Source organism: Eutrigla gurnardus (genome assembly GCF_963514095.1).
Source record: "Eutrigla gurnardus genome assembly, chromosome: 10".
Classification (NCBI taxonomy): Eukaryota; Metazoa; Chordata; class Actinopteri; order Perciformes; family Triglidae; genus Eutrigla; species Eutrigla gurnardus.
This window is the reverse complement of record NC_139924.1, coordinates 1,930,643-1,943,253: the sequence shown is the minus strand read 5'-3', so window position 1 is coordinate 1,943,253 and position 12,611 is coordinate 1,930,643. Positions and strand designations below refer to the sequence as shown.

The 12,611-nt window shown below is 43.3% G+C and overlaps 1 protein-coding gene across 9 annotated transcripts in view; it reads left to right on the top strand.

Moving 5' to 3' along the window:
- The window catches only part of usp2a (ubiquitin specific peptidase 2a), a 55,153-nt gene that overhangs the window by 14,993 nt on the left and 27,549 nt on the right, over positions 1-12,611 (top strand). For all 9 annotated transcript variants that reach the window (XM_084019970.1, XM_084019967.1, XM_084019966.1 and 6 more), the window contains one exon: positions 6,952-7,792. In XM_084019970.1, coding sequence (XP_083876096.1) covers positions 7,010-7,792 — 783 coding nt within the window. In that variant the 5' untranslated portion in view covers positions 6,952-7,009. The remainder of the gene's footprint in view (positions 1-6,951; positions 7,793-12,611) is intronic.

Here is a 12,611-nt window from a genome sequence, read left to right as displayed (position 1 = left end):
TTAACAAACTCAAAACCTGCTTTCTGGATCTGGTAGTGAAAATGCAGGTTGCCGGTAGCAACAAGCAGCATTTAGCGGTAGCTATGGTAACTACTCAAATCAAATCAAACTTTATTTACATGGCACTTTTCATACTTAAAAGTAGCACAAAGTGCCTCACAGAAAATAAAAGCGAACAAAACGAAAAAAGGTATGAACAACAAAGAACACCATGAAACCCAAGCCTCCCACCCCCACAAATATACACACAGAGATACACAGAGACATATACACTCACGCCACACATATGCACAGACATACACACCCACACACAAACATACACACACACACCCACGCACACCCACACACATACACTAGCTGTTGCTGAGGAGACATGGCTGGGCACCGAGATCTGAGGCGAGGAAGAAGCTACCTTTGGGGGCCGTGCACACCGAGGGGAATCATGGTCCATGACTGCAGGGGGCACCGCCCCAGGGACCACCCCAGCCCAGGCAGACAAGAGGCTCCACACCTCTCCAGCCACCCGGGCCAGGGCTGTCCACGGGACAGCACCCCCAACGGTGAACCAGAAACAACTCCCGGTGTGGTAGGCCCCCAGGAGGAAACACTGGAAGACCGAGGTGCTAAAACAGTAAAATAAGATAAAGCTAAAAACTGAGGGAATAAAAACAATAAAAACAGTCAAATGTATCAAAATGTATAGAATAAAATTGACCCAATAAATAAAACAATAAAAATAAATACAATTTATAAAACAGTAAAACAGGATAAGCTAAAATAGAATAATAATAAAAAATGTAAGAAGCATAAAAGAAATTAGAAAACATGTCAGTTAAAAGCCTGATTAAAAAGGTGGGTCTTGAGTCTCTTTTTAAAAACATCAACATTCTCTGCGCCCCTGAGGTTCTCTGGTTAACACAACCTTAGGAGAGGCTGAAAATGCAGAGTAGCTTGTGTGTGTGTGTGTGTGTGTGTGTGTGTGTGTGTGTGTTGTTGTTGTTGTTGTTTCCGTGGAGACATCCCCTCTCACAAGTGAAGTCCATAGTTTGCTATCATCTCCTCACTCCTGTGTGTCCATGTTGTGTGTTGGTGTTACTCCCACGGGTCGGATTTGCTGTTTGCACTTCACTTTTAGCAGCTCGCCCAGCAGGCTAGCCTGAGCTTGTTTCACTCTGCTGCCCTGGGTCTGGCTGTGAAACACAACGGTGCATGCATGAGGCAGTTGAGATGAAGTTCACCCAAGGCCAAAGTCAGGGGTTCATGGAGAAGCCCGACCGATCCGTCTGACGATTGAAGCAGCTGATATAAGCCTATATTAGCAGATATATCAGTGTCAGAGCTGATACCTGCAGATATAATAATGTATCTCATATAGAAGGTGCTGCTAGAATATATAGGACAATGGGGTCATTGCATAATTTGCCCAGCAGAGTGCACTGTTTTTTGCAATGCCCATACTACCGAGTATACAGTATATAATGTGATGATGTAACCCAGAAGACCAGGCTCCTTGTAGCATGAGGCGGTACCTGCAGCCTGAAGACTGTTCTGAGAGACATCCTGGAGGAGCTGGACTACTGTGGACCTGATTGGGCTGCAGGTACCGCCTCATGCTACAAGTAGTGACAAGAAGACTAGCAGAACCAGAACTAGAGAAGAATCAGTCAGCTCCTCTTCGGAGGTTGTCTTGCTTTTACCTCCACCACTGAAACTGATTCACAATCACTTCTACTTCCTAAATGGACACATTGCTCTCCCTGAATTTTACCTGACTTGTTGTTATACTGTGATGGCCCCAACGACGGCGCTCCCTCCATCCTTAGTGCCTTGCCATGTCTCCCTATTGCCAGTAGTAAGAGTGTGCAGATGTGTGTGTGTGTGTGCGTGTGTGTGTGTGCGCGTGTGTGTGTGTGTGTGTGTGTGTGTGTGTGTGTGCGTGTATGTAGTATGGAGGGTGGGAGGGAGGGGTTTTCTTTATTGTTTTTATCTTTCTTGTTTAACGCACTTTGTGCTGCACACCCGGTGTATGAAAAGTGCTCTATAAATAAAGTTTGATTTGATTAGATTTGTGATGATTAAGTGTTCCGTTAATTTTTTTTTAGCAGTGTATAAACCAGGCATTGGATGTGATGAAAATATCATGGCACAATTATCCCGCCAAAATAATTGCGATTTCACAATATTATCCTGATATGATCGAAATAAACTTTAACTCTGCCTGTTGATCCTCCATTGTGAGTCAGCAGTAATGAAATGTACCTGGTCAAACACTTTTCTAACAGCAGTTAGAAGTTGCAGTTTCCCATTCCAAGTAAACGCAGCATACGTCCATGAGTAGCTCCACCTGCAGACCAACCGCTGCTGACTGACGGAAAAAGATCAAACTCATTTAGAGTTTAGTGGGAATGTGGCCACAGACACGGAGATCCTATTTCTGGACAAAGCAGCAAGTACTTTCATTAGTGGTCACATGATCAACCACCATGTTTTAACTCACTCTTTGATAGAGAGGAACTTAAAAGACAGTTACATAGATAATGTTACGGACTGCCACTTTAATTATCGTTTTTGTAACAGGAAGTAAAATACTGTCACTCACTATCACAGCTGATTGTGCGGCCTCTTATTCATCATGGAGGAGCTACTGAATGACGCTTCAGGATTTAATGCTGTAGACTTGTTCATTCATGAATTGATCACCTCCAGTCTCAAACATGAGTATGATAGGTGACTCAGACTGTTGATGCTTGTTTGCACCAATAATAAGTGTGACGAGTCAATCCAGAGGCAAAGAAGATCTGTCAGAGACGAGTGTCCATGTATCACAGAGCCAAAATAACCATCCAAGCTGGCAAATTATAGAAACAAACCTCACACATCTACCAAGCCTGCCTTTAGCCAGCTTACTGAAAGCAGTCAGCTTCTCTGTGCTGTTAGCCTGGCTGGCTTAGCAGTACTCAACCCAACGGCCAGCCTCTGTGTGTGTCTTGGCTTGTCTCCAGCATGCTGCCTGTCTGTCTACTCCAGATCCATATGCTGAATTATTGATAAACCTGTGATAGAGAGAGAGAGAGAGCGATAAAGCCCCAGGAGGAGGGGAAATGGTATTAAGGAGGAGGAGGAGGAGCACTCGCAAGGAAAGGCGAGAGATTTAAGAGAGAGAGGGGAGAGAGAAAGATTAAAGAAATAGGAGCCTCCCTCACTGAACTCAACACGGATCAACAACACCAGATACTTTTATTTATTCAGACGCTGGATGCTGTGTATGTGAACAAGAGCCTCTCTTTGCCTTGGCCGCAACAGGAACACAGTGTGCCCGGCTTTCCCTCCAACACCACGCTGGACTCTCCCATTATAGCAATGGGAGACACACTATACCGAGGCGAGCCAGTGGTGGGCTGCAAGAGAGGGGATTTGCTATTTGAGACATCAAAATAGTCAGGAGATATTCTGTTCCTTATTTATATTTATCTCCTTGATTTGAGAATGGGGTTCAAGCTGGTAGGAGAGTTGACGGCTGCGTTTTCCAAGTAAGTGGCTAAGTACTGTAAAGCTCAGAAGAAAATACCGTGCCTTCCTTGAGAATTAGATCATGCCTACAGAGTGTATCAGCCACGCAGCAATGTCCGGATCTGATAAGTCAATGCTGAGGTGCATTAAACTGTCATTCTCTCTGCTGGCCACCAGGGGGCGACTCCTCTCTGGTTGTATAGAAGTCTATGAGAAAATGGTCCTACTTCTCTCTTGATGTATTATCTCAGTAAACATTGTAACCATGAGTTTATGGTCTCAATCTCTAGTTTCAAGTCTTCTTCAATCCAGCATGAAGTTCATTTAGTACATTATGGTTCATTTAGAGTCCACCAGACCAGAAAGCAGGGGATGCTTTAGGGGCGGGGCTACCTGCTGATTGACAGGTCACTATCACGGCATAGCTACTTAGCTTCCAAGAGGACTTTAACACTTAGCTGAAAAGTTGACCTTGAAATATGAAGCTAACTCTGTTAGCAGCTTCACACCAGAATCCAGATGGATCCAGATCCAGTAAGGGTGCTGCTCAGGGTGCCGCTCTGCTGATTGTGTTTGAAAGATCCACCCATCGCTCCTCCACAGTCCAAATCACTTCCTACACTGGTTGCAAAATTTCCAAAATGGCGATGGGCTAAATGTTGAACTCAAGACTTCAAAACCGTAGTCCACTAACCAATGGGTGATGATGACCTTGTACACTTCTTATTCAGTCTATGATAATAGCAAGCATGCTAGCTGGTGCTAAATGTGCCACTTCAGATCTTTCTCTACTGGATATGAGATCATTCTGCTCAGTGTTGCATGATGGGGGATCATGGTATAGCAGCAGTGTAACCAGTTGTGCACTAGGGCTTTGACTCCGAACTTCGTTATTCGAATATAATTCGAATATCAAAAAATATATATATATTCGAACGAATATTAGGCAGCCCTTAATATTCGAACCTGTTATGGGAATTATTTTTTGTAAATGTCTTGAACGTTGTTTTCAATTCAGATTCCGAGGCTTTTTCCACACCTGGTGAAGTTGTGTGAATCGTGAGGCTATCATTGGTCATCTGGGCTCCTATAGGTGACCTTATAATGAACAATGGCCGCGTCAACATCGACAACAGCCCGCACTTGCGCTCCGTCCCGAGAAACGTAAACTCTAAGACGCGCCGCCCGGAATACTGCCCGTAAATAGGCAAACAAACACCGCCGAACAGTCGCCACTGACGGCCCAAATAATGTCCGAAAGCAGCCTGGAGCTCTCACCGACACCGGGCAGCACACGGCTCCGTGAGCCCACAATTACGCTCCGCGAACCCTGCCGAACAGTCGGCACTGACGGCCCCAATGATGTCTGAACATGTGAATCACCTGGTATTTTTGGCGAATAACTTAAAAAAGTCTGTAGCCAAATAAACTGCAGCCAGCGAGATCTTTATGTGAGCGAAACAATTTGTTAATGGGCCGTTAATGGCTGGTAGGATGGGGTTTCGTTTTTAGGCCTACCTTTATTTTGTCTTTTCAGTTTAGCCTGACTGGCTTATTTGACTTTATTTTTGATGGCTTATTTATCTTTATTTTGATGAAACCGAATGCATACACAGTTTGTGTCTGACCTTAAATAAATAAAGGTTCTGAAAACATCATTTCCTGCCTATTGACGTTGACTGATACACTGCCCTCTGGTGGACAAAACATATACAACTTAAGTACCATACCATATAGGTCTTACTGAAGGCATTTAATGGTCAAAATATGATTAATAAATATTCTAATATATTCTAATATTAATATTAATAAACAAACGAACTTCGAATATGATTTTTGGGCAAAAGTCAAAGCCCTATTGTGCACTGGGAAAGCCTGGAGATGGGCATCATTCAGACCACTGTATGTCACTAGATAAGCACACAGCCATGACACCCTTCATCTATACTGTATGTGATGTGTTCCGGTCTAGAGGATTAACAGTGCTACCAATGAAACCATTGTGAATACAATGTAATGGTGAATGGACCTGCATTTATATAGCTTCTTTCTAGTCTTCCAATAGCTCAAAGCACTTTACACACAAGGCTGGTTTCAGACACATTCACAGACACTCACACAAACATTGAACGGGATCGAATTGACCAGAAGGATAGCAGGAGGGTTAAGTTGTGGTGCATCCATGCAATGGATGCAAAAAAGTTGCCTTTTTAATAAAAAAAAAATCCCCCCTTGAGAGAGGTCAGTAGGTTCTGTGACCTAAAACATAAAGCAGACATTATTTGAGAATGAGATTATTATGAGATTATTATAATTTATTAAAGTGACATGTCACAGGGCAAATCACATCCTTCACCTAATTCCACTCACACTGTTTTAGCTTTCTGGTGGTTTTGTCAACAGATTTTTTCCCCATGACTTTCACAGTGTACATGGGGATAAAACTTTGCTTTAATGGAATTGTTTGAGGGCAACCTTTGCAAAGTCCGGCACCTGGAACACTGACTGGCCAATTGTATCTTAGAATCATGCAGCTCTGACCAGAGTCCCACAACTATTTGCTCCATAGACTCCTATTCAGATTTCCACTATTTCAGGTTTTCTGGATTTGGAGCTAGTCATGGTGAAGCGTTGTGATACTCGTTACCTGGAGAGGTTTGAAGGAGGTGTCTCTTACCTTTTTACCTAGATATATTAACAGAGTAGGCTCTACTGTATGTTAAGGCATATGCTATGCTAGCTACTGAATGTACACTGAAAGTACTTTTTAATGATTGTAACAATAAAAAAAGGCTCCCTATTCAACCTTTTTGTTAAAGAGTAAAAGCTTTTAACTCAAATCCGAGGCTATATCTCTTTCCCTATATATACCAGACACAATTTGGGGAAAGAAACATACATTTTACCTATTGTAAAACACACTTCATTCAAACTTGACAGAAACAAAATAAAACTCACCAAAATCACCTTGATTCATCTTTCCACTTTTCAACAATCACCAACTTGGTTCGGGTGAAATGAACCCCTGAGTTAGGGGGTAGAGGAGCGAGAGTCAGACATCAGAGAAGCAGAGGAGGAAACAGCTGTAGAGACAAAATATTATACATATTATATTATATATTACTATATATTATTCTTTAACAAAAAGGTATGGGTCCTTTCCATAATATTGTCAGCCACTTTGAAAAACAACAGCACCAAGAACAAGCACCTGAGCACCTGTGATGTGGTGATCTGTAACATTAGCCTTTTGCTTCTTTATTTTTTTAACCCGTTTTCACTGCTGAATCAGTTTGACATCCTGGATATATCTTTCAAATACAATCCTTCTGCCTTTTTTAAAAGCAGAATAGTTTAGTGAAGCTAGGATAAGTGCTGTTGCTGTAGAGTACGTATTGATTTGATTGTTGCTGATGAACCAATCCTTGTGTGTGTTTGCAGTCGATGCAGTCTTCCAGAGGCTCTCCCACCCTGTGGCTGAGAAACCAGCAGCAGCAGAATGTCCCGTGTCTCATCCACCGCCAAGCGCTACGCTGGCCCCTCCTACACCAGCCACTACAGCTCCTACAGCTCCTCCCTAACCCCGGGCCTGAGCTCCTACAGTGAGCGTGACAGGCTGTCCTCCTATAAGTCCCCCACCTACTCCTCCACCTCCTCCTCAGGTTATTCCTCCTCCAGCTATCTTAGCAGTTCTGCCACACGCAGCCACAACTACAGCACCTCTTCAGACCCAGACCGCGACCGGGGTCGAACCATCCCGCGCACTGACATCCTTGGAAGCAGCAGCATCAGCAGCCGTCGGAGCGAGAGCCTCAGCAGGACCCCCGTCAAGAGCTATGGAGGGTCGGGGCTGAGTGGGGGATCTGCCTATACCGGCTACAGTTCCTACTCTTCTTCTTCAGCCAAGTCCAGCTACCTCTCCTCTTCACCGGTGGCCTCCAGCATCTTGCTGAACCGACGGAAATCGGTGTCCCAGAGTGACTTGAGCAGAGACCTGGCCTCTCTGGTCCTCAATGATGTCTCCTCCTCTTCCTCCACCCCGTCTTCTTCCACCAGTGCCCTGCGGAGCTACCGCAGTCGGGCCAGCGATGTGGCCGACTCGTATAGCAGTAGCTCTCGCTCGGGCTACTCAGGCCTGTCCCGGAGCTCTACTCAGGAGGCCCTCTCACGGAGCTCCACACAGGAGGCCTTCAGCAGCAGCAGCAGCAGCAAAGCATTCAGCTCTTCCAAATGGGAGCCGAGCATTAACGGGCTGTACGACTCCCCCATCAGGAACTCCACGGTAAGACAATGACGCTGTCCTTGCACATACTGGTTTGAAGCTTGGTGCTTGTATTGGGGGTACACTTCTCCAGAAGGGATCAATATCTAGGTGCTGAGTCAGGCTGAATGAAGCCATAGTTGCAGTCATCAGCACAGAGGCATACCACTTTCGTTTCTTTAGTTTCACACTTGGTGAAGCCCAGGTGTGAAACTTCTGAAAGTACTGGCTTTTACCAAAAGGGGGCACTATTTGTTCAAATGAACCTGATGCAATGAAGTCCTGGTTTACAATAATATGCCAGACATATTTCACTCTCAAGCATTTAACAATGTTCATTTAACAGCTGTTTAGTAAAAGTGACAGGAATAAGATGCCATCTTTTTATTTTATATATATTTATATTATCGTATGCTAACTGGAGGTCATTGTCCCAGTGATTATGCGACAAATGAGCATGGATACATGACCCCTTCTTACCCAGCAGTTAGAGAGCTTACACCTCTCAGAAGGAGGTTTTAATGATAAGGGTCTGCGGGCCACTCTGAGCTCGAATGAATGATTGACCTGACCTTCCTCTATGCAAATCAAAAAGCTCAACTGACCCACTTCCCCCCAGGATTAGTCCCGATTACCGCTTACATAGCTTAGGGTAGAGGAGGATAGCGGGTGGTACAAAGGATGGAGAGTGGAGAAGAAAATTAGTTGAAAGTGCTTTCGATTGCAATTCAGGTAGTTATAACCATGAATACAACCATAATTGGGCAGAAACAAGTCAATTCATCAATTTTAAGATCAGAGGAAAATGATACAAAGCAAAAGTTTTTGAGTAATTTTTCTGGCACAAATGTCAAATATGTGCATGTTCCAGATGTTTAATGAGCCAAATTAATTAAAATCATATGTGTGGGTTAACATGGGTCTGCAGGGTCATTAAAGGTCCCCTATTATACTGATTTTCATCAATTCCACACAGCTGTCAGAGGTCCAACAATACTGTACTCGATATGCATTGCCCCAAACCCATCCATGGTCTTGAATTTCAGCTGTCTAAAAGTTGCTCAAATGAGCTCTCCTGAGAACAGGCTGATTCTGTGCCTGCACCTTTAAATGCTAATGAGCTCTGTCAATGCCTACTTGCAGAGCGACGAGAGGATGCCGTTTACGCTAGCGGTAGCATGCGCCAATGTTTACGGTGGATGTATCGCTATGGCTTGCCTGTGTGTCTCAGGTGTTGCTGGTCCTGTATGGTTGGGACTAGGGATGCAAACAATTAATCGGTTATCGATTAATTTTCGATAAGAAATTACTCGATTAAAATAAATTAATTGCAATTAATTGCGTTTTGAACCTGTGATTCCCCGCCAGTCCACGTGAGGTCGCGCTTGACGGCAGACGTACTTGACGCACATGCGCGAACACAAGCGAAGCAGGGCTCTAATGACAACAACAAAAAAACGAGAAGTGGTGTTTCCCACACATTGACGAGACTATGGCACACCGCCATAGTCTAATTTCGGACGCCATCGTCTAATTTAGGCCGCCATAGTCTCAATGTTCGCCCAAAATTATTTTATCAAGGCAAATGGCCTTAACTAGCGGCTCTAAAGATAGGCCTAAACAGGAGGGCAGCAGCGCTTATTCTAAGGGGAAATCCTCGCGGCTGGTTTGGCTCATCAACGTTCTGTTTTCCCCCGTCGCCGTGGCAAGGCGTCCCCCGTGCCGACCCCCCCTCAGCTGGCCAGTTTGACGGCGCGTATAGCCCCGTTCACATACGTCACTGTGTTTTAGTCATTTTTGTTTTCATCTTTTCTTGAATGCTTAAACTCCTCAACCCCATTTAGTATGTCAACATTTGTATCAGTACCAGCAGTTTGTAAGAAATTGGTCAGGAAACGATGTCATATTTTGGTTCTCCAAACTCCCCAAATTGATGCATTAAAATGAAATTATTCAAAATATGATTTGCATTTTTCTTTATATCATAAGGAAGATACCATTTTATGTTATGTATACAGTAGATAGAACCTATTCAGAGGGAAATTCAGCTTCTCAGAAGAATTGCCGCTTATCAATTAATCGATCATCGATCGATAAGATGAAACAACTATCGATTAATGAATTACTCGATAATTTGCATCCCTAGTTGGGACAGATCCTTTTACGAGGGTTAAATGACTAGCATAATGGAATAAGGGAGGTTTGACAATATCAACTATCTGTTGTGGTAATGTTTTTTTTGTGTGTAGTTGAACAAACAAACACAGCTGTACATTTCATTCAGGTGCTCCTTGTTAGCGCATACAAGGCTCCATTCTTACACAAATGTCATTTTATACAATCCTGGGCTCTCCAAGCCAAAGAGGAAGATCAGTTTATCACCATGAAACTACTGAGGGGAGTGTTGTACTTAAACAAAACGCTGGATAAGATCATTCTGTGTTGCATGCAAAAAAAGCTCATGTGATTACGTCCTGTGAGCCTGCAGCTCAAAACTGTGACACACAAAGAGACTGTTTGATAGGCCTCTTCACCAGGAGCCATGATGTTATATCCATGTGTCAACATCAGTTTAGCTGAATCAGGTTCAATGACATCGGCAAGCTTGAACCTCACTTTTATTCTCATTTGACCCATCAAGTAATCAACACCAGTCCATCCCGCACAGACTGGGAGGTACGGTGTATGAACTGGATTTGTACTGCTAATTAACCCCCCAGGCACATGTGCTCCCCATCCTCAATTTTTTTAGTTATCACATTTATCATCACCATTGTATAGGTGTGTACATGCCAGGCAACCAGCAGTGACTAGCAAACCATTTTTGCACTTTGGTTTTTGTTCAGATTGAACATATAAGATGGACAGGTAACCAGTCTGTCACAGGGAGACATGTAGAGACAGACAGGTAACCAGTCTATCACGGGGCTGACATGTAGAGACAGACAGGTAACCAGTCTATCACAGGGCTGACATGTAGAGACAGACAGGTAACCAGTCTTATCATTTTGTTAGAATTTGTCAGACCTTTTTTAAAATGAGGTAGAGTACTGGTAGCCGTTGTCTTCTATTTGCAGGTTAACTCACAGGTGATAGATTCTGACACTTTACAAAGGCAGATAAGAAAGCACAAGCCTTTCATATAACTGGTGGGTCAACTTGAGAGTTGGCTAGCTAACATTTAAGCTGTTAGTGTTGATACACTTGGTCACATACAGTTTATTACAACTTTTTTTTTTTTTTTTTTAGCTGTGGCCGTTGTTTCTATCGGTTGTAATAACATTAGACTCAAAAAGTAGGCCTAGTTGCTAAGATCTCGGAATCACTAACAATAGGTTTAGCAAAGTTATTTGGAAGAGAAGAGTAAAATTACTAACTTTGCAGTAGTTTGCGCTCATAGTTGTGTGCAATTATATATTCAATTCTACCTGCAAATGGTAAATGGTCTGCATTATACAACGTTCGTAGTAGTCTTCCAACCACTCAAAGACCTTTACACTATGTGGATTCACTCCTTCATGCACACATGCACATAGTCTGACTTGACTTGGCTTGTTTACAACCTGTCTGATTGTCTGACTGCTAACAATCATTGTTGGCTTCAGTCCAACCCTGTTTTTTTTTTTACCGTCCAAGCCTTTTAAGGTTCAGGGGCTACGTGTCACTGACAAACCTGAGACAAGGTATGGTGTCACCTCATCCTGAGACTTTGGAAAAACAGCCTTTTGCTCTTTGGCTCCTCCAAACAATGGCAAAGCTGAGGCAAAGCTGATTATTGAGTTATTCTGCTCGAGCTTTGCGTCTAGAACTTTTTGTTTGTTTGCCACCACATTCAGACTGCTTGTGGGTTGATTATAAAAACAGTCTCATACAACTTGGAGCTTTACTTCGTTCTTTGGCAAATAAGGAACAGTAGTGTAGCTCAGTTTCCTAAGCTGTTATTATGAGTTTGCTTGATTGGGTTTGTAGGTCAGTTTGTGGCATTTCTATCAGGGTAGCTATTTTTATTGATAATTTCATCATCTACACACTTACATAAACAACTACCCACAATCAAAATAATACAAAAAAAGAGACAAAGTATTGGTTTGGGAGTTACGTTTTAGCAGTTCATCTTTTGTCTTAGTGCCTTCATCCAAATCAGTTGGTTCTGTCTGTATTCTTGTTATTTTTTTTTTTTTAAATAATGTCCATTTTGCCCACTTTCAGTTGTGATATTTTTTCTCTTTGAGTCCCCTCCATTCTTCTGGAGATCTCTAAACGCTTCTCTGCCAGCTAAACAACATTTACCATCTGGTCCTTTGTGCTCGGTGGACCTCACAATTAGGTATCTAAATCATAGACTGTATATAAGAAGTGGACATAGTCATGATGACTTCACCCCTTGGTTTGTGGTAGGGCTGCACAAAAAATAGTTAAAAAATCGCGATCTCGATTCACACATACACGTGATCTCATTTCTACACACAGCGATTCTGAAGCATTTTATATCTTGAGCTGCATCAAAAAGCGCCACATTTTTTGAAGCGCCCCCAAACGCAGCACTGCCGCTGCCTCCTCCCTCAACCTATGGTAAAGCGTCTTTACAACACGTGATTCAGTGGAGGAAGCCGCCTGCAGTTGAGTGTTTGGAAAGAGAGAAGGTACGTGTCCACAGGCAGCGGTGTTTCCCCGCGTCCCATTCATTGCGCCGGGAACGCTCGCGAGCGTTCGCGAAAATCTTCTAAACTGAATGTTGTCGATCTAAAATAAAGACAGATTCAGCAACTGCATAGCTTATTTCTCGCTTAAAATGTTTTCAGAAACACCTTTCGGTGAACTATTTTCGTAAAATAAGAGA